We start from the raw sequence: 21,234 nt of genomic DNA, 5'->3' as shown, positions 1-21,234 counted from the left end.
GAACAAAGATATCTCAAAAAATAAGAAAATTACAGGCCAATATCACTGATGAACATAGATGCAAAAATCCTCAACAAAATACTAAAAACTGACTCCAACAAAAAACTGACTCCAACAATATATTATAAGGATCACACACCATGATCAAGTGGGATTTATCCCAGGGATGCAAGGATTTTTCAATATCTTCAAATCAATGTGATACACCACATTAACAAATTGAAGAATAAAAACCATACGATCATCTCAATAGATACAGAAAAAGCTTTTGATTAAAGTCAACATCAATTTATGATAAAAACTCTCCAGAAAGTGGGCATAGAAGAAACATACCTTAACATAATAAAGCCCATATATGACAAACTCACAGCTAAACATCTTACTCAACAGTAAGAAGCTGAAAGCATTCCCTCTAATATCAGGAACAAGACAAGGATGTCCACTCTCACCACTTTTACTCAACATAGTTTTGGCAATCCAAGCCACAGCAATCAGAGAAGAAAAAGAAATAAAAGGAATCCAAATTGGAAAGAAAGAAGTAAAACGGTCACTGCTTGCAGATGACACGATACTATACACAGAAAATCCTAAAGATGCCACCAGAAAACTACTAAAGCTCATCAATGAATATGGTATAGTTGCAGGGTACAAGATTAATATACAGAAATCTGTTGCATTTCTATACACTAACAATGAACTATCAGAAAGAGAAATTAAGGAAACAATCCCACTTACTATCACATCAAAAAGAATAAAATACCTAGGAATCAACCTACCTAAGGAGGCAAAAGACCTGTACTCCAAAAACTATAAGACACTGATGAAAGAAACTGAAGATGACACAAACAGATGGAAAGATATGCCATGTTCTTGGATTGGAAGAATTAATATTGCTAAAGAGACCATACTACCCAAGGCAATCTACAGATTCAATGCAATCCCTATCAAATTACCAATGGCATTTTTCACAAAACTAGAACAAACATTTTTACAATTTGTATGGAAACACAAAAGACTACAAATAGCCAAAGCCATCTTGAGAAACAAAAACAAATCTGGAGGAATCAAGCTTCCTGACTTCAGACTATACTACAAAGCTACAGTCATCAAAACAGCATGGTACTGGCACAAAAACAGATGCATAGATCAATGGAACAGGATAGAAAGCCCAGAAATAAACCCATGCACTTATCATCAATTAATCTACGACAAAGCAGGCAAGAATATACAGTGGAGAAAAGACAGTCTCTTCAATAAATGGCGCTGGGAAAATTGGACAGCTACATGTAAAAGAATGAAATCAGAATATTCTCTAACACCATATCCAAAAATAAACTCAAAATGGATTTGAGTATATGGATTAAAGACCTAAATGTAAGACCAGATACTATAAAACTCCCAGCAGAAAACATTGGCAGATCACTCCTTGACATAAATTGCAGCAATATTTTTTTGGATCCGTCTCCTAGAGTAATGGAAACAAAAGCAAAAATAAACAAATGGGCCCTAATTAAACTTGAAAACATTTGCACAGCAAAGGAAATCATTTTAAAAAATGAAAAGACAGCCTATGGACTGGGAGAAAATATTTGCAAATGATGTGACGGACAAGGGATTAATTTTCAAATACACAAACAGCTCATACAGCTCAATAGCAAAAAAACAAACAACCCAATCAAAAAATAGGCAGAAGACCTATATAGACATTTCTCCAAAGAAGACATACAAATGGCCAACAGGCCCATGAAAAGATGCTCAACATCACTAATTATTAGAGAAATGCAAATCAAAACTACAATGATGTATCACCTCACACCAGTTAGAATGGGCATCATCAAAAAGTCTACGAATAATAAATGCTGGAGAGGGTGTGGAGAAAAGGGAACCCTCTTACACTGTTGCTGGGAATGGAAATTGGTGTGGCCACTATGGAGAACAGTAATGGAGGCTCCTTAAAAAACTAAAATAGAACTACCACATGACCCAGCAATTCCACTCCTGGGCATATATCCTGAAAAGACAAAAACTCTAATTTGAAAAGATACATGTACCCCAATGTTCATGGCAGCACTATTTACAATAGCCAAGACATGGAAGCAACCTAAATGCCCATCTACAGGTGAATGGGTAAAGAAGATGTGAGATACACACACACACACACACACACACACACACACACACACACACACACACACACAATGGAATATTACTCAGCCATAAAAAATAATGAAATAATGCCATTTGCAGCAACATGGATGGACCTAGAGATTATCACACTAAGTGAGGTAAGTCAGAGAAAGGTAAATACCATATGATATCACTTATATGTGGAATCTAAAAAAATTATACAAATGAACTTATTTACAAAACAGAAACAGACTCACAGACATAGAAAACAAATTTATGGTTACCAAAAGGAAAGGGGCGGGGAGGGATAAATTAGGAGTTTGGGGTTAACAGATACATACTACTATATATAAAATAGATAAACAAGGACCTACTATATAGCACAGGGAACTATATTTAATATCTTATAATAACCTATAATGGAAAAGAAACTGAAAAAGTACATATATAACTGAATCTCTTACTGTACACCTGAAACTAACACAACATTGTAAATCAACTATACTTCAATTAAAAAAAAAAGAATCAAACTAACTGGACTTGTTACACAGTCCTAATCAAAGTGATGAAGTTGAGGCTCTGTGAGACCTTCAAGGTAGCTTTTGAATTACGCATGGCCTCTGATTTGTCTTCTGAACCAGACCATGAAAAAAAGAAATTCTAGTCATTTTGATTTTGTATGGAACTTTTACACGGAGCTCATTTTTTTTACTATCATTCTTTGAAATTGGTAAATATTAGTTCATCAGAAGAAGCACCATTCCTTGATCAGTGCAGCTGAGTAGAAATTTTTCATTTCCACAGAAAACATGACGCACAATTGCTTCTGTCTCATAAAACAACTGCTAGGCCTTCCCTGGTGGCACAGTGGTTGAGAGTCCGCCTGCCGATGCAGGGGACACGGGTTCGTGCCCCGGTCCGGGAAGATCCCACATGCTGTGGAGCGGCTAGGCCCATGAGCTGTGGCCGCTGAGCCTGCGCGTCCGGAGCCTGTGCTCCGCAACGGGAGAGGCCACAACAGTGAGAGACCCGAGTACAGCAAAAAAAAACCAAAAAACAAAAAGCAACTGCTATCCATGGGTCTGCTGGCCAGAGAGCTTCTGAACAACAGCTTACCTGCCCCCGTGGTTGTCACTTCTGGCTTGGCTGGAGGAACAAAGGGAGGCCAGTGTGATGGATGTTTCTGAACTAATTCAAACATCCTTAAATTTTCCTTTAGAATTTCCTGAGGAGACATAGAAACAGTTGTAAACACTGCAGAGTCACTACATATCTGCCCAGTTGGCAGTATATGACTCCAAACCCTAAGAGAGTGGCCTGGCTGTTGAAAGGTGAAAGCAAAGGCTTAGCAAATACACCCATCCTCTACTTGACCCGTCTGAAGACCCAGCTCTCTTCAATTCTAGATACTGTTGGCCAGGAAGGAAGGACGCTGGAGGGAGGATCTGACGGAAGGCCAGTACTCACTGCCCATGCTCCATCATGAGGTCTTACGCCAGTTGCATGGGACCAACTCAATTTAGGGGTGAGATGTTCCTGAAGTGTTGGCTCCAAAGAAATGTTGGTTAGTCAAGTTAAATCTGCCCCCAAAGAATATTGGTACATGTTGGCATGGTTTCAGTTTCAATCCAAGATGTATGATATATGTCCTAATTTAAATAGCATAGTCTTATCAGAAAATTTTCTTTCTAACGTTAAATGTGATATACAGTTTTGTGGCATTCTGAAATGTAAGTAATGCCTTTAGAAAATAATTCTCCATTATGTCTCAGCCAATTATTAACTGCGGTTTCAGATTCAGCTGGGGACTTTAGTGTTAATTATTTGTTCACCTGCGAAGAAAAATCTTCCCTCCTTACACTTACAAGAGGCTCTGAGATCCCATCTCTCCAACCCCTCTGTTTTGCAGATAAGAGAACATGATGTCTCCTGCCACCCCATCCAGGGCTCTTTAAACTACTCCCTATGATTTCCCCTCATTCTTTCAATAAGAGTTGATCAATATCTTCCACATAATTGGCATGTGTTAGAAGCAAAGGATGAGGGAGGCAGATACAAAAGTTGTGAGCCAGCAAAATGATAAATACCCTCTGACATAAAATGCCAAAAAGAAAGAATAACTTGCTTTCGTATTTACACAGATTTCTGCAAACTGTGTTTGCTTTAAGTGGCAGTGTGCCTATATTTTATATAAATAAGACAGTTAATAGAAAGGCAAGCCCCTTAAACCATAATGGAACACATTAAACTGTAAATGGACACGAAACAAATAGAAAAGTAGTTTGGCTTCTTCAACCATCTCAGTGTTACAAACAGAGTAAGGAAGAATTTAGGCTGAGCTATATGAAATTGGCATTTTTAAGTTAAAATGGTAGAATATTAGTTGAATATTTCATTGACTCACGGGCTCAATGAGATGGAACATTCAGTAGTTAAAAATATCGCTCACCTGACACACTAAGCATATTGCAAACCAAAGTTTTCCTTTAGTTTCCCCAAAGTTATGTACAATTCCCCACATCCTAGTTTCTTTCTTTTGCAATAAAGTCATATCAGGCTGGATTTATGTTACTATGAAAAACCGTCTTGAAAAGGAATTATATTGAATAACACTTGTTTTTTAAGACTAAGAAAAACATACATCTTTACCTTCTGAACAAGGCTACACCAGCTATCAAAGTCTTTTTCTTCTTTGCAGAAAAATCCCTTGGGGGAAAGCAAAAGAAGACAACTTAGAACTGGTCAGGGGCACCCAGGCAGGCCCTTTGTATTGCAAGATGGAGCCGTTGGCCCGGAGTTGTGAAGTAGGATGTGGGCCACTTCCTTTGGATGTGTCCTCCCAGCAACAAGGAGGAAGAGTGTCTGAGCTTATCTCTCTTCTAGATCAGTGCCTCACTTGGACACACACACATCTGCTCATTCATCTTCATATTTTCTCTCTCTCTCTGCCTCTTTCTCTTATTCTGTCCCTTTCCCTTTTACCCTGTCCCTTTCCCTCCCTGATCCTCTCCCTTCACACGGTGAGATATAGTAACTTGAAAACCAATCTCCAAAGCACAGGGTTACTTCCATTACATTCAGTGCACAAATATACCTACGTATAAAAAATGATCCGTTAAAACCAGCAAACAAAAGCCAAATAGTACTTTTAGCTAGAGGCATTACTTAACAAGGTGGCTTTGACCTTAAGGAAATTATCTTTTAGAATAAAGAGGTGGTGGTGTGATGAATTGGGAGATTGGCATTGATATATATATATATACACTAATGTGTATAAAATGGATAACTAATGAGAACCCGCTGTATAAAAAATCAAATCAAATAAAATTCAAAAAAAAAGTCAGGGACGTCCCTGGTGGTTAAAAAAAAAAAAAAAAAGGAATAAAGAGAACCATCAGCCTCCTTCCCCATCCTCAGAACCATCCTACAGCACTAAAAGAATGGTCCAAAACAAGAGGAGGACTCTGTCAGCTCTCCATCACTGGCCCTCCAACAATCGGGTTAAACTGGTAGAGAGGATGCAGACAGACCTCAGAACAACTGGCTACTTCCCAGGCAGCTGTCCCTTCCATGTGTGGACGGCAGTCATATTTCCAGCGGGGGAAAGCCTGCAGCTTCCTGGATTGTGTGCCCAGAGGAATGGACATTGTCCACCCAGGAGGTCTTGCCTCCTTATCCCTCCTTCCCTATGTCTCACCTTATTCCCGGTGCCCGGATAGCAATATTTAGAGGGCAAGAAGGAAAAGGGGGAAAGATGGTAACACTGGTCATGACTAACATTTCTAGAATGCTTACAACACGCCAGGCACTGTGCTATGTGCCTTACACATAGTGTACTCATACAGCCATGCAAGGAAGGAACTACCATTTTGCCCACTGGAGAGATGAGAAGGCCGAAGCTCAGAAAAGTTAAGGGACTCCCCCTAAGTCCATGGCTGGTAAGCGGCTTCGATCCTAACTCGGCTTCAGGGCCCATTCCTTCCCCACTACACCACACGACACTACCTCTCGTGGGGGTGGGGAGCGAACATTCTTTTGCCGCCCTACCTAACAACCTGGATAACTTCCAGGGAGCCAAACTGTGATAGGGCAGCGTTGTGTCTCTTGGGCCACCCAACCTTCAGATACCCACCAATGCTACGGAAGGATCCAAGCTCAGGATGTTCATTCGCTGTGGAGGTTGCAGACAATGGAAAGTCTGGTCGTCAACCGTTCCGTTCTCCTCAGTGTCAACAAAGGTCTGGGTTGTGTGAGGGTCCAGGAAAATGAGCTCATCACCTGTTTTGAATGAGACATGCTTAACCTTCGAAGAACCACCGGCCCTGGCCACACTGCTGTCCTTGGGATGAGGCGCTCTGGTTGTCCTAACCCCTCCCTTAGTGACAATGAGAATGAGATGACAGAAAGCCTGAAGGAGGGTGACCATGCTTGAAGGAAGCCACCCACGCCCAAAGCCAATCATTCAATGCGAAGACTTGCCCTAGCATTTATATCTCCTCAAAGCCCAAGTCCAAAAGTGGAAAGGCACAGGTTTGGGGAAAGGGGGGAATGAGCGACCACAGATGACATGGCGGGCTCGGTGAGCAGCAGTAGCCATGAGTCCAGGTGCCATCAGGGAGCCTCCTGACCCTTTCAACACTGGAAAGCCTCTTGCTCTAGACCATTGGTTCTTAGACCTATGGTCAAAGAGCACATCTGGGAAGGAAAAAGGCCTTGGCCTCCAAAGGAAATGGGAATGCTGACTCTGCCATGGGTGAGACACCAGGGAGCTGACTTCTGGTCTTGATTCGCTAGCAAGTTAGTCATTGTTAGCAAGTCAGTAATTCCTGTCAGAAAGCACTGCCTTGGTCACAGTAATATCAGTACACATACGCCTTGCTGGGAAAACTCACTTTGAGATTGGTCGACCGTTACAAATTGGAGAAAAATGCTGCTTCATTAAATTGAAAAAGTCTAGCCCAATAATGATCTGGGGGGAGTATGGGATAATAAAATCTCTACTTTTATCTAATGTTCAAAGGGTTGAGAGTCCCTCTAACGCTCATCAGCAGCACACCGAGTAGGCTGACGTACCTAAGGGGTCACCCCAACCTCGCTGTCCAGGCCTGAGAACCATCTGGGCCTCTGTGTTCTAGACTGGGTTAAGCAAGCAAAGAGAGAGATCTGCCTGAGGCAGGAGGATGGGGTGGGAAGGGACACCCCGAAGACACTCTCTGGAATGGCACCCAGGATTCTTCTGCGTACATCTAAGTGCTTCTGTTGGCAAAGAGTGTTTCTGATGTCTGATGCCAAGTTTAACTTATCTCTGTCGCAGACCTAGGACAAACCACTTCACTCTGTCTTAATTTTCTTGCTTTTAAACTGGGGTCACTGGGTCTGTTCCAGTTACCTCACAGGGTATTATCAGAATGAGAAGATCTCACCTCTGTGAACTGCTTAAAACACAATACAAACGCAAGGTAGTCATAGATGTACCTTGCTGAGACTCAAAAGGATTTTCCTACAAATATATGTTTAAGAGCATATGGAAATCAATGCCCCCATATGGCTTGCTTTAGGAAACTCAAGGTACATATTCCCCCAGACCACAGGCGGGTGAGACCAGTTATCTCAAAAAAGCCTCAAGGCTCAATGAAGAGCAACATCCAGGATGTTTAGAGGAAAGCCTACCTAAGACCATAGAAAGGGAAGGGGAGAAGGAAGCTGTGCACGAGAAAATGCGACTCCAAAGCAGGATTAGGACCGAGCGTTCTGCCAGTTTTGAGTTAAGGTACTGGGAATAATAGCAGTGTCCTCTCTGAGTCTGGCCCTTTCCCATGGGTGTGTGTGTGTGTGTGTGTGTGTGTGTGTGTGTGTGTGTGTGTGTGTGTGTGTGTGTGTGTGTGTGTGTGTGTGTGTGTGTGTGTGTGTGTGTGTGTGTGTGTGTGTGTGTGTGTGTGTGTGTAGTGGAGCTCTGTGGGCTGCCCTATTTCTGAGAGTGCTTAAAAGAGATACAGTAGATCAAAAAAGTCCTAGAGAGGGCTTGCCTGGTGGTGCAGTGGTTGAGAGTCCGCCTGCAGATGCAGGGGACACGGGTTTGTGCCCCGGTCCGGGAGGATCCCGCGTGCCGCGGAGCGGCTGGGCCCGTGAGCCATGGCGGCTGAGCCTGCGCGTCCGGAGCCTGTGCTCCGCAACGGGAGAGGCCATAGCAGTGAGAGGCCCGCGTACCACAAAAAAAAAAAAAAAAAAAAAGTCCTAGAAATGATATGGGGACTAAATCAAGGTCTCTAATGAGGCCCAAGAAGAAGTGGCAGGCAGGTCCACCATCTGCAGACACTGGGCTCATGCGACGGATCTCCAGGTGGCACCCTCCACCAAAGCACAGGGGACAAACATTCTAAGCAGAAAAAAATCTCCCAGCCAGTCTCTCACCCTGGCCATAGTCCTGTGCACCAGGAGCTTCTCCCAGCTTCCCACCGGGCAAGAGGGCACTCGGGAAGCAATGTGGTGTGGTGGGCAGGGACGGCCAAATTGGGATCGAATCCTGGCTTTGCTACTTTTGAGCTCAGTAACCTTGAGTAAACAACCCCTCTAAGTCTTCCGCTAGGCATAAATGGAAATAATGATCTCTACCTCAGGTGTTGTGCTAACTCTATCAATCAATCAATCTAAAGCTATACATCTCTACATAACTATCGATATTCATCTATATCTCTCTATACATGTATATATGTTTTAATATATAATTGTATATTATATAATATAAATTATATATTTATATATAACGTAGGAAACAATATATTATAATGACAAGTAATATAAATATATATTTTTTTATACATGGAGAGAGAGAGAGAAAGAGGGGGAGAGAGATTGAGAGAGAACCCTCTGCAGAGTCCCTTGTTCAGAAAATGGCAGTTCTCATCTGTCCCCTCCCTTCAGACATTCTGCCAATCCAGACTCTCCCCACCTGAGCCTAATACAGTAAGGGGGTAAGTCAGAAAATGGGAGTTGAGGGGAGTTTGGAGCCTCAAGTGAAGGTTAAACAAAGGATTTATGGACATTAGTGGGCAAATGGGCACTATGTAAACCTCTGTCTTGGGAACTGAGGATTGCCCACACCTCTTTCAAAAGTAGTCCAACTCCACCAATGTCTCCCCGACCCAGTGGCCTCAGGAAACAGGAGGGCTATGCCAGCTTGGCAAATTCTCTCTGGGTAACTTGGGATAAAGGAGGCCAGGGTGCCCAGGATTCACTGAGATCCCTCCAAAATTATTTTCCAGTGTTTCCACCTTTTCCTCAAGCACGGACAATAGGAAATATATTTTTGCTACATTTTCTTTGACAGGAACCCAAAAGTTTAGAAACAGAGAACATCTAAATTTATAACACTCTAAATACTGGGGTTTGTACTTAGAAAAAGAAAAGCCTCCACTTTCCAAATGTTCCATCAAGCTGTAGTTCTTAGGATAGACCAGTAGATGGCAGCATTCGAGAGAGCCCCAGCAACTGTGGAGAAACCCTACCTTAAAGAGAGAAAGAGCGAGCAGAGGAAAGAGGCGCTGGGGTCAGGCTGGCTCTTTTTGCTGAGTGCTTTCCTGTGAGGGGACAACATGGTGAGCTGGGGGTCAGCCCTATCTTCCATAAAGGGAGCTTGAGACTGAAAGAGCTGACGCTCTTTTCCTGCTGGCACACAGCTAGCTAGCCAGTGGGACACTGACCACATACAGGGCTGGGTCTGTTTCCACCCGCCCCACCTCCATGAAACCCCGAGGAGGAGATGAGTGGGGAGGTGACCAAGCCCATCTCACTCAGTCCTCTGCACGTGCCTCAGGCCATTCCCCACGCCTGCTCTGGCTCTCCCTTGCACTCTAAGCTCATAGCTTCCTCGAAGCCCACTCCTGCGAGAGGTGTCCCGTATCCCATTTCCCTCACCGCATCACTCCCTTACTCTGCAGCACTAAGCAGGTGTCTAGGCCCTTGGTACTCAAAGTGTGGCACCAGCAGCACCGGCACTACCTAGTTAGAAATGCAGGCTCTCAGGCTCCACCCCGGAACTGCTGAACCCACATTATAATAGGCTCTCAAGGTGATTCATGTGCACATTAAAGTTTGAGAAGCACCGGGCTAGCTCCCGTCGTGTGCCAAGGGCCTTAAATGTCTCTGGTCACAGCTAGTGAGTGGCTGGGTTTCCAGAGGCATCTACTGAGGCAGGTAATGCCGGGCTGCTCATCAGGATCTACATTAGGAGGTTAGTCGTTTTAAGGCTTAGCCTCCAGTATCAGGAAAGGGATACCTCTGTCTTCGCCTCCTCTTATTCTCACCAGAGTCAGGGCTCTGAACAATAAGCTAGCAACCCAAGCTGCATGAGCCTAGGAAGCCAGAGGACGGCTCCTAGCCTGAACGCCCGAGCCCCAGTAAGAGGGGTATCGGCAAGGCCAGGGGAGTGAAGCCCTGCCACCCTGGGCGCCACAGGAAAGAGAGACAGGTGCTGAAGCAATGCTATGACCTTGGGGCCGTCCAGTGGGAAAGCAGCCACAGAACCATCTTGTCAAGAGGCAATGAAGCAGAGGCACTGAAGGGGGATCTGCTCTCTGTCAGGCACAGGTAAACGTTACTCTCCAGGCCAGAGACAAGATGAGCTGCCCAGAGGCCACAGCATCTCCAGGCTAGGTGAGGGCCCCCTAAAACTGGAATTGCCTGGTCTCCCGTGCAGACCTTCTGCCCACCCTCCCCTAGCCCATGATGACTTACTTGTGATTCCTCTTTTCTTACCTAAGAATCCTATGAAATAATAGGCGTTATTTGGTTTTCCTCCTAATGCCCCTAAAGACTGTGGCATCTTAAAACACTCCTGGAGGGAAAGAGAACGCAAGATTCTCAGCTCATGTGTGGACTGCTGCTCACGGATCTCCGTGCTCACATGGCGGTGGGATGGGCGGGCAGCAAGCGGCTTGGGGAAAGGTGCGACTTACTTTGAAGGCGTCGACATAGACAGGATTGATTTGGTTTATGCCCAGGCGGAGGGGCACAATGAGCAGCAAGGGTTTCCAGGCTGGAGAGCAGGCAGAGGGGCCCTTACTCTGGGTCAAAGCATTCAGAGACTCAGGGGGGCTCTCGGCAGCTGTTTCAGCACTCAAGGGGAGGGTGTGGCACATTTTTTCTAGAAACAGAAGACAAGAGAGCTGGGTAAATAAGGGGCATCCAGCCCTAGGAGATGTGCCAAGGGCAAAACCAAAGGAGACCTCACATGACAGCCGCTGCCTGGAAGGCCCTTCCCCCGGCCACCGGGGCCCTGCTGCCCAACCTCCTACAGGAAGCCCAGGCCACTCCTCCAGCCCTTACTTCTCCTCCTTCTGGCAACTGAACACTCACTTACCTCTTGTCAGATATTATGGGCTCACTGGGAGAATCTCATTTCTCAACCAGACTGCAAGGGCCTTGGAAACAGGGACTGTATCTGTTGGTCCCTCTAACCCCGTGGCAGGGAGCACAGGGGGGCTGCCACAGAAGACCTGTCAGTGGTTTAACTGATTACCTGCACTTGGGGAGTCCTGCAGGGAAAGGGTCTGGTGCCTCACTGAGGGGCAGCAGAGATCCTCTAATTGTTTTCTCCCTTTCAGAAAGCTGAAAGGGAAGAGAAGAAGGGGCACAGGGAATGATTAACCGGAGCCCGGTGCTCCCCTGTCCTGCTAGATGGGCAGGCCAGAGGGTCGTGGGGCGGGGGAATGGGGGTGTGTATGTATCTTCTTTCTCTTTTTCTCCCTCGCTTTCTGTCTTTCTCTCCCACCATGCCCCACACACATTCTGAATGGTGAGGAAGAACCGCATCACCCAGCCACCCGAGAATGTAAACTGGCCCGGGACTCACTGATATCTTCAATAACCACGGTGTTATCCATTGAAACATAAACAGCCAAGGAATTCCATTCATCAAATAAAGCAAGTTTTCTGCAAAGCAACATACAATGAAGTCACAATTGGGGAAGATGGACATCTCGGCAGGAAGCAGTACGACCTATGTATGCCCAGCGTTCCTGAAGTTACTGAACACTGAGCCACAGAGAAGTCGGGATTCAGGTCAGGTCTGGCTCCCTTGACTGAGCTCTGGAACATTCTATGTCCAGGGACCTTGAGAATGCCAGAGGCACTGTTTCCGCACCTCAAACATAAGGCCTGCTTTACAAAATGCAAAAGGCTGCCTTGCTAAATAATGTTACTCCTACTGGGCGAGAGAGAGAGGTTACCAGTGCATCTTCTCCCAAGAGATTTTGTTTTCTTTTCTTAAATAAGAGACATTCTGACTTACTCCTTCTTTCAAAAAAAGAAAACTGTTATTAATATACACATATATATATTTGTTTAGGAGTATACATAATACAAACAATAAGTTCTAGGGAAATCCAGGGAGGGGGAGAGAGAGAGAGAGAGAGGTGATCTCTTCTGTCCCTTCCCACATGCGGTAAGGATGCTGTCCCAGGAGACTTGGGCCGCAGATGGCTTCAGTGCCGGGCCTTGCTGGTCAACAACTGAAGACAGAGCATGCTGAAATGCATGACTTCAGAGGAGACTAGAAAGCAAACCCCTTTAAAAGAGAGATTATCTGATGTCTGAGTAAAGTACCTTGTCTATCTCTCCCTTATTTCTTTCTCCTCTTGCCAGTATGAAGAAGACATGTTTACCCTGGCTACTCTGGAATTCTGCAGTAAAGCCCAGTCTCAATAGCTGACAAAACAAAACAAAACAAAACAAAACAAAAGACACATTCTCTCCCAAACCAAAGGAACTCCCAAGAAGAGGTTAATTACCATTATATTTTAATTTCATTTAATGTAGTATCTTTCCCCCCAAATAATAATGATGACATCATCATCATCTACTGTTGTTAATAACAATCACGATGACTCAGAACCCACTTAAGTTCTTTAAAAATGTATGTTTCCATTTGCTCGTTGTGGGAAGCTCAAAATTTAGAAGAAAGAAGCAAATTCTGAGGGATGTCATTTATAAACCAACCATATCAAGCTAGGTTTTGGGCTCGGCACAGCCATTCTAATCTTCTACACTTTCTGTCCTGGGTTCCTACAGTGGTTCCCGAAATACCACCAGATCCTCACTCAGCAGATCAACAACACCCCAAAAACCACTACGGACCAAGGTAAGAAAGTGGTCTCAGAGAGGCTGCACTGTTAGCAGAGTAATGCAAAGATACAGGTTTCACTTGGGTCCCCAGGAAGTCCAGACTACTCCCCTCAAAAGCACATTTACAAAGCATTCCAGTTCATTGAAGGTTGGCTAATAATTGAAACAGTGCCCCATCTGTATTTTGCATGGAGCAGGTCCCATCATCACACGCCAGAGAGCCAGGAATTGAAGTAGCTACCAAAGGAGGCTAGACGGTTTCAATTTTCTGATGCCTAAATCCAGCCCCAGATTCTATCTGCCATTTTCATTCATTCATTCATCAAGTATTTATTGAGCACTTACATGTGCCAGGCAGTTTCATGTGCTAATATTACAGGAGTGAACGAGGTAAATACAATCTCTGCCCTCATGGAGTTCCCATTTGGTGATAGGTTGTCAGAAAGGAGAGTGACAATAGGTGAGGTGGCCTGCAGCTGTAGGTGCTGATGCCACTCACCCCATTCATTTCCAAAGCATTGGTCCTGGCCTCTCCATGTCGCCTCTTGCTGTGGGAGGTGAATTCTGAGACTTAACAGGACAATTGCGAAAGTACCATGCTGGGGTACCTTGAGTCTCCTAAGAGATGACAAACTGATTCTAAGACTCTCTTGAGGTTTGTCTCCTCTAATAGGTGGTGAGGTCCTTGAAGCAAGAACTACACCTAGTTTATTTCTGTGCACTCCGTACTTAGGGCAACAGAGGCACCCAGTAAATGTTGAATGAATCAGTGAAGAATTTTTTTTTATATACCATACAGGGTGGGAGTCTGTGTCTTGCCTAGGCTGGCTCAGGCTTCCCCACTTAGTGCAAACCCTTTGGCTTCAAAGTGACCCTCAGGCTGACGGCTGAGCACGTGAGCACCAATCTACAAGTGGGATACAGAATGAGTCCTGAGGGGCCTCCCCATAGACTGATACCAATGACTATAACTGTGATTTACCAAGACAGTTGCCCACACACATTATACATTTCAAAGAACTATCTGAGCAAAATGGTACAGATGTTTGGCGGCTTAGTGGGATGGCAGGAACAGCTGGGTTGATGGGATGTTGAGTTGGTGGAGGGAGGCATAGGAGATGGTAGCATAAGGCGCATGACAGACTCTTTTACTTACTTTAACACCTGTGCAACTGTATTTGGTCCAAACCATTCGCCAATTGATTTCCCTTCTCCTACACCCATCTGTGCTGTTTTTATGTGGAAAAATAATAAACAGGTTAGCAAACCACCAACTCCTAATTTTTTGCATAAATAAGTAGATGGGATGACTTAGTAGAGCCACATATAAAGCAGGGAACAAGAAAAGCAAGTACAGCAATGTAAGCTGAATTTCACATACAGTGTTCCTTTCCTCTTAATTGAACTACAGAACAGAGAGACAGCCTTTAAACTACTCATGTGACCTTACCCATTTGATGGATAGAGTAGCAACAGTCTTTTCTATCTAGGAAGCACTGTAGGATTCGTTGGTATTCTTTGGGTTGTTCTTTCTGTCTCTCCCAGTTCCAGTCTTTTTAGGAAAAAGAAAAAATGAGTTAAAATCATTTTTATAACTGCTTGTTATCTCTGCACTCTTACTGGGACTACGAGGTTAGAAGGAAAACAAAAGAGTTACATGTAGAAGGTGGGAGCGATCAGGTCAGAACATTCCTAAGGATCTTTAATGTTGATGACCAAGACATCTGGAAACTGATTTCTTTCAAAGACTCACTGGGTATAAAGTAAAAGCAAAACAAGAAGTTGACCAAGGAATTGACTTAGCCCACGAGCTTGAGTTGGATAAATATTACATGAAGACAGTGTCACAAGGCCTTTCTGGTCAGCTACTCAGTGAACAGGAGGTCACCACAAAACCTGGCAGTATATCCGTGTCTCACCCAGACGCTGTTATGTCTCATGTCCACACAGACAGCAATGGCTTTGGTTCGTATATTTTGGCAGCATTGCCCACAGAGTCTCACGGGGGGAAGTGCTCTTCTGACACACACCTATTCCCAGGGGAATACACACAATTTGCAACTAAGGAAGCTTTTTTTTTTAAATGCATGCTGCCATTTTTACACAACCTTTTAAAAAGGCCACGATGAGTTTTGGAAAAACAAATACCTTTGTTATCAGGTGTTCCAGGTTTCCTTATGACCAAAACTAAAATAAGTACATCTGTGGGGATCCCATCTGTGCCTCAGGCACAGCCCCCCAAATCCAATAGGGGCTGCTTATCGCTTACTGAGGACAACTGCAAAAACTCTCGTCGTCACTGCTGTGGACAGGACGCACTATTCCCATTCCCTCAGCTCTAGGAACTCTGTCTAATGGGACAGATTTCTGAGACTTAGTTTCCTTCCAAGACAGAAGTTTCTCTCCTGAGGTTTTAGAGAGCATTTGAATTCACAACTGAAATCTACTTGAAGCCAAAGGCCACTATCTCCAGAGTCTTTAGTTCTCTTCGCTTCTAGTATTTCTGAAACCAAAGTTTTAAACTTCGCATCCAGCAGTCTTCAAAGGGTGAAGAACACCCAACTGTTTTTCATCAGCTACCAAACTGTCCAAGTCTGGGGGAAACCCTGATTAGCTGGCTTCTAAGTACCACTAAATATTTACTGATGACAGTGATAAGTGAACACCCCACCTCAACTGTAAAATAACCGAATAGGAAACACTCCAAAATACTTCTTTATAAAATTACATCTTCTCATTCATCTTAGCTACAAGATCTATTTATACATTCTTCCTGCTACTTGCTTTTATATTAAGACAATTGAGATTGCTGACTGTGGGGTTTTTCCCCCAGTTTGCTTTCCACAAAATTCACTTCCAGAAGAATCATCTTGAAGTGTTTCATAAATGAGAAAGTTAAACAGTAAGAACAATCTGCTCCAAGAAGTATGTGTACAGTAGAGAAATCACTGGACAAGGAGACAGAAGACCTGCATTCTATTCCCAAATCGATGCCTTCTTGCTGTTTGACCCAGGGCAAGTCACCTTACTTCCTGAGCCTCAGTTTCCTCATCTGTAAAACAGAAATTATGATACTACCCAGGAAACACAGGCACAGGACATCCTAGACCCTGAAAAGAAGGCACGAAGCCCTAAACTCTCCCCAGCCTCTTCCCCAATCTTCTCTGGGAACCGCAGGAAGATGTGTGAGGTTGCGTAGTCCCGGACAGGGAGCGACGTTTTTGTACCTCTGAATCTCAAGGAGCAAAAGCCAATGAGTTCAGCAGCCCAATCTCATCCAAGGTGTTCTTTCACTCCCTCATCCCCAAGGCAAACCAGACTTTCACCCAAGTGCCTGAACTGGCATCTACCCAAGGTCAGCCTACAGATGCCGACAGGGAAGCACACGCATGTCTTAAGAAAGCAAGACTCGAGAGTTCCAGCAGTGATTACTGGAAGGTTCTTAATGAAGCAGCCTCCTGAGGAAGCTGATTTAAGGATTTCTTCATCATCGAATGGACATCATCAGTGAACCCAAACCAAAATATCTCCCTCATTAGGCACTTCCTTTAGGTCACTGACATCCTTCACTAGGCAGATATTTTAAATGAGGTCAAAAAACAGACTTACCACCACACCCTTCTTCCTGCTCCCTTTGTTATCTGACCTGTTTAAGGACTCATGCGAACAATAGTGAAGATGGAAACTCTAAATGATACACCTGCCTCAGCATTCATCTGCCCCAGGAAAATATGTCTCCAGCTTGGTGAGTCACAAGGAAATGCCGGCTGTTTTCTTCTCACGAGAGGTTTTGTCAACTTGTCAGCCCCACTATTTGGACTTGCAGAGAGCACTTCAGGACCTGCAGCTCTGTTCCCTCGGCACCAGTGCTAAACTACCAGCAGCAAGTGCGACTGCAGAGGTCTCCAAGGCAGTTTCCAGAACAAATTGAACTCACCCCTGCCCAAGTGTCTGCAGATAAGGGCTTGAGCCAGCATCATCTGTCCACAGCGTAGCATACATCCCCAGCCGGCGTCTGACGAAGGGCCCGTTCCCCCTGTTGGCAAAATGGATGGGAATGAATATGAGTTCCTTGAACTGCCCTTTCCCGAAACATCAGCATATTTGGGAATCATACAAGACAGACAGGCACACATACTCGGAATAGAGAGGCAAGAGATATAGTCAGACATCAAACAGGGTCTGTTACAGGGTGGAACTTGCAAAGATAATGCTGAGTTAACCAAAACAGGTTCTATGGCCAAAGGAAAACAAACAAATGAACAAAACCTGCCCCTTATGTTTTCTGCCTAGAGACATCCAGGTATGTGTACGGTTTTGGTATATGACTAACATGTATGACTACCAACACTTAGTCCATGCCATGTCATCATCTGCTTGACCGAACCTGACTTTTCACAACTCACTTCTCAGGGAGGGCAATCTTACCTTAGTTAAGGAATAAATGCTACCAAACTTGATTATCAAAATGGTCAAGGAAATCTGGAAGGCTCTTGACTGTTCTAAATATACATTATGAAGGTCTGAACAGTAAGAGGGAGAATGTGAAATAGAGGAAAGAGTCCTAGATTAGGCATCAGAAGACCAGTCTCATCTGTAGACTGGGGATAATAGCACATGCCTTGCCTACTATTAGTGGATATTGTAAGAATTAAAAGAGAGAGTCTAAAAGTGTTCTACAACCCACTCAGGACGATGTAAATATTTGGTGTTATGAGTATGGTCATAATTAAAAATACCACTAATAAATTAGAAATGTACTACCTTTTTAAAAGGCACAAAGCCAGTTAATAAGGCAACGGGTTCCATTTTAAGAACACTTGATGTAACAAAAATCCCATAAACGTGGCCAGGGTGAGCTCAGTATCCTTTTTCAAGGTACCAGTGAAATGAGATAACTTGGATGGTGGAAGAGACATTCTGCTTTCATTGCTTCATTTCCCAACATGGAAGTGGAAAAGTATGCTGTAAGCATGGTCTCACAAGACTAACTGTAAAGGGGGTCATCAACCACGTAAGACAAGTGGGCCAAGGTGGCCGCTCCTTTCCTTTTGTTGTGGGGACTGAAGGAGAGTTGCTACAGCAAGATGGGGAAGGTTGAGCCAATTTGTGAGCTGGAAGGGGAGTCCTTTGGCTCTTGCTAATGGTGGGATTATGGGCCAGATTAGTATGGAAAAGATGCAAGGAAGCCCACATAAAAAAAAAGATCATCTCTTCCAAAACATTGTCAGAGTTGAACTGCAAATGTTTTCAAATCTTGCAAAGATCTCTTCACCCAGAAAAAAGTTTAACAGTTTAGAATCACTGGGTACTAAAGATTGTTCTTTTGCGTATTTTGCTCAGGTACTTCCTGTGGAGAGCAAAAAAAAAGAAAAAAAAATGTCTGTGTGAACTTCACTCTTTGCACTTATCAGAAAGGTTTATTTCACTCCAGTTACTAGGTCCAGTCCTGGACCAAAATTAGTCAGACAGGTTTCCTCTTAGAATAGCTTCCACCATTTGAGTTTGGTGATCCTTTCCTACAGTACCACGAGACCAGGAAGAGGTCACCCTACTTGCAAACATTTCACAAATTTTCTCTGGAGGGATCCTATTCACTTAGCTCATTGAACTGTCCTTTTTTCTAGACAGCAGCTGGTACTCTTAACTGACTAGAATTAGTTCCAAGCAAGTCCATTATAATTCATCTCCCAGTGGCAAGATGTTTTCATCTCACAGGGAAAAAAAAAGCAAAGGAATTATTTTCTTTCCTTCAAGGTACAGCCAACTTTAATAATCAAATATCTCCACAAAGCAGTGGATTATAATTTAATAGATACTGTCCAAATTAAAAGCTTGACTTTTGCCTTGCTCTTAGAATTAAAACAAGTAACACTTCTAAGTGCCTGAACACTTGGAGGTGGTTGGGCTCAAAAGTATACTGGCATCACACATTAACACCATGGAACCATACACGATGAGGCACGTCGGCAATGAGATTTCTGGATGAAGCATAAGATTTAACTACTCCGCCACATTAAATTCTTCGCCATAGTGAGCTGTTAGTTCTGAGGTTTCCATGATGTCACTGATAACCTCAGGAAAGCTATCTACAAAGAAGAAAGCACAGTATAATAAATGATATACCTACCAATCGGTGAAAATTTCCTTCTGTATGTAAACCACAGACGAGCACTTATATCAGACAACAGCTTAGATTTTTCTGTAATTAAATGTGAAATTAAAATTAAATCACCGTATCCCATCTGAAGATATCTGCCTTTGATTTCTGAGCCAGCAGCAAACTCAATTTCAAATAACCAGACAATTCCATTGTCATGAGGCTAAGGGAAATTCATAGGCAACCCAAACTCATTTTAGCCAAATAATTTCAGCATTTCCTCCCACCTATGTATTTTTGTTTGTTTGTTTGCGGTATGCGGGCCTCTCACTGCTGTGGCCTCTCCCGTTGCGGAGCACAGGCTCTGGACGCACAGGCTCAGCAGCCACGGCTCACGGGACCAGCCGCTCCGCAGCACATGGGATCCTCCCGGACCGGGGCACGAACCCGTGTCCCCCGCATCGGCAGGCGGACTCTCAACCACTGTGCCACCAGGGAAGCCCCCACCTATGTTTTGATCAGAGCTACTGGCTAGTACAATGATGCTGAGTGGTTCCTGCCTCCTTCTCACTGAGAGCCAAAGCCCCAATAGGTACTTAACACTGGGGTCACATGACCAAAAGACAAGGACTAGGAAAAGCAAGGATCCTGGATAACCTGCTCACAAGGCAATCAGCCCCTGCCTGAATGATGACGGTTGGTTGGATCTCTTATCAGCATCCATTGTCTGTTATCTAAAACTAGGGATGGGTCGTGTGTGTGTGTGTGTGTGTGTGTGTATGTGTGTGTGTGTGTATGTGGGGGGGGGTACACACAAATGTTTAACTATGAAGGAGATGTCCCTGCTAAGCAAATTAAGTGTATAAGAAATTTATCAATACTACCTACTGCAACTGGCGTTTTTAATCTAAATGAATGTATAACACCACAAATGCTTTTGTATATTTTTTTCCAAAGCATGCTTTCTTGTATTTCATGGCATAAATTTACTTCGATGGCCACAAATCTGGCATCCACATGTCATCTGTACTTAGATGTGGTTCTGTCTTTCTTAGTCTTCTCTCTCCCCCTTCTCAACAACACATCTATATTTGTATTCTATAGAGAACTTATAGCCATTGCACTTTAAAAGAAGAAAAGGAAGTTCAATTTTATCCAATAGTCTCTATTTTTTCTCCTGCCTTTCCTTTGAACAAATCAGAAAGTTGAGCTGTCTGGATTTTCCTTCCCCTTCATGTTGCCGGTGCCTAGCACATTATGGGAAGCAGACGTAAAATGGTTAAGAGCAAGACTTCTGGAGCCATATTCTGCCTGGGTTTGAACCCTGACTCTACTACTTACCAACTGTGTGGGCTTGTCACTTAACCTCTCTAAGCTTCAGTTTCCTCATCTGTAAAATGGGGAGAGTGATCGTACCTACTTCATAGACTTATGAGTATTCAACAAGATAACACTACATGGAAAGTAGTAGCTTACATGGTACAGTATGCAGTAAGCCTGAGGTAAATGTTAGCTGTTATTATATTCCCTCCTCTCAAATGCTCACGCCACTCACTCCTTCCTCTGATATTCTCTATGTCTTCCAGCTTGCCTATATGCTAGAAAGTCTGGGGAAAAGTTGTATAGACATTTTAATAATAATTTCACCTTGAAAGGCCTTTTCCAGCCTAACATTTGAAAATGGGCATATTTGAGGACATGGAAGCAACCTAAGTGTCCATCGACAGATGAAATGGATAAAGAAGATGTGGCACATATATACAATGGAATATTACTCAGCATAAAAAGAAACAAAATTGAGTTATTTGTAGCAAGGTGGATGGACCTAGAGACTGTCATACAGAGTGAAGTAAGTCAGAAAGAGAAAAACAAATACCATATGCTAA

At 43.8% G+C, this 21,234-nt stretch overlaps 1 protein-coding gene across 3 annotated transcripts in view; it reads right to left on the bottom strand.

Annotated features, from left to right (window-relative positions):
• The window catches only part of ATG4A (autophagy related 4A cysteine peptidase), a 63,634-nt gene that overhangs the window by 5,405 nt on the left and 36,995 nt on the right, over positions 1 to 21,234 (bottom strand). Inside the window, exons 3-12 of one of the 3 annotated variants that reach the window (XM_082680824.1) lie at positions 19,379 to 19,450; positions 17,186 to 17,284; positions 14,699 to 14,800; positions 14,405 to 14,477; positions 11,978 to 12,057; positions 11,082 to 11,269; positions 10,882 to 10,960; positions 6,260 to 6,405; positions 4,777 to 4,833; positions 3,244 to 3,352 (exon numbers count right to left, since the gene is read on the bottom strand). In XM_082680824.1, the coding sequence (XP_082536950.1) occupies positions 3,244 to 3,352; positions 4,777 to 4,833; positions 6,260 to 6,405; positions 10,882 to 10,960; positions 11,082 to 11,269; positions 11,978 to 12,057; positions 14,405 to 14,477; positions 14,699 to 14,800; positions 17,186 to 17,284; positions 19,379 to 19,450 (1,005 nt within the window). The remainder of the gene's footprint in view (positions 1 to 3,243; positions 3,353 to 4,776; positions 4,834 to 6,259; positions 6,406 to 10,881; positions 10,961 to 11,081; positions 11,270 to 11,977; positions 12,058 to 14,404; positions 14,478 to 14,698; positions 14,801 to 17,185; positions 17,285 to 19,378; positions 19,451 to 21,234) is intronic. The other 2 variants (XM_082680825.1, XM_082680826.1) reach the window with 2 other exon arrangements.

The sequence above is a fragment of the Grampus griseus genome (assembly GCF_964374135.1).
Source record: "Grampus griseus genome assembly, chromosome: X".
Taxonomy (NCBI): domain Eukaryota; kingdom Metazoa; phylum Chordata; class Mammalia; order Artiodactyla; family Delphinidae; genus Grampus; species Grampus griseus.
This window is presented reverse-complemented; position numbering and strand designations above follow the sequence as displayed.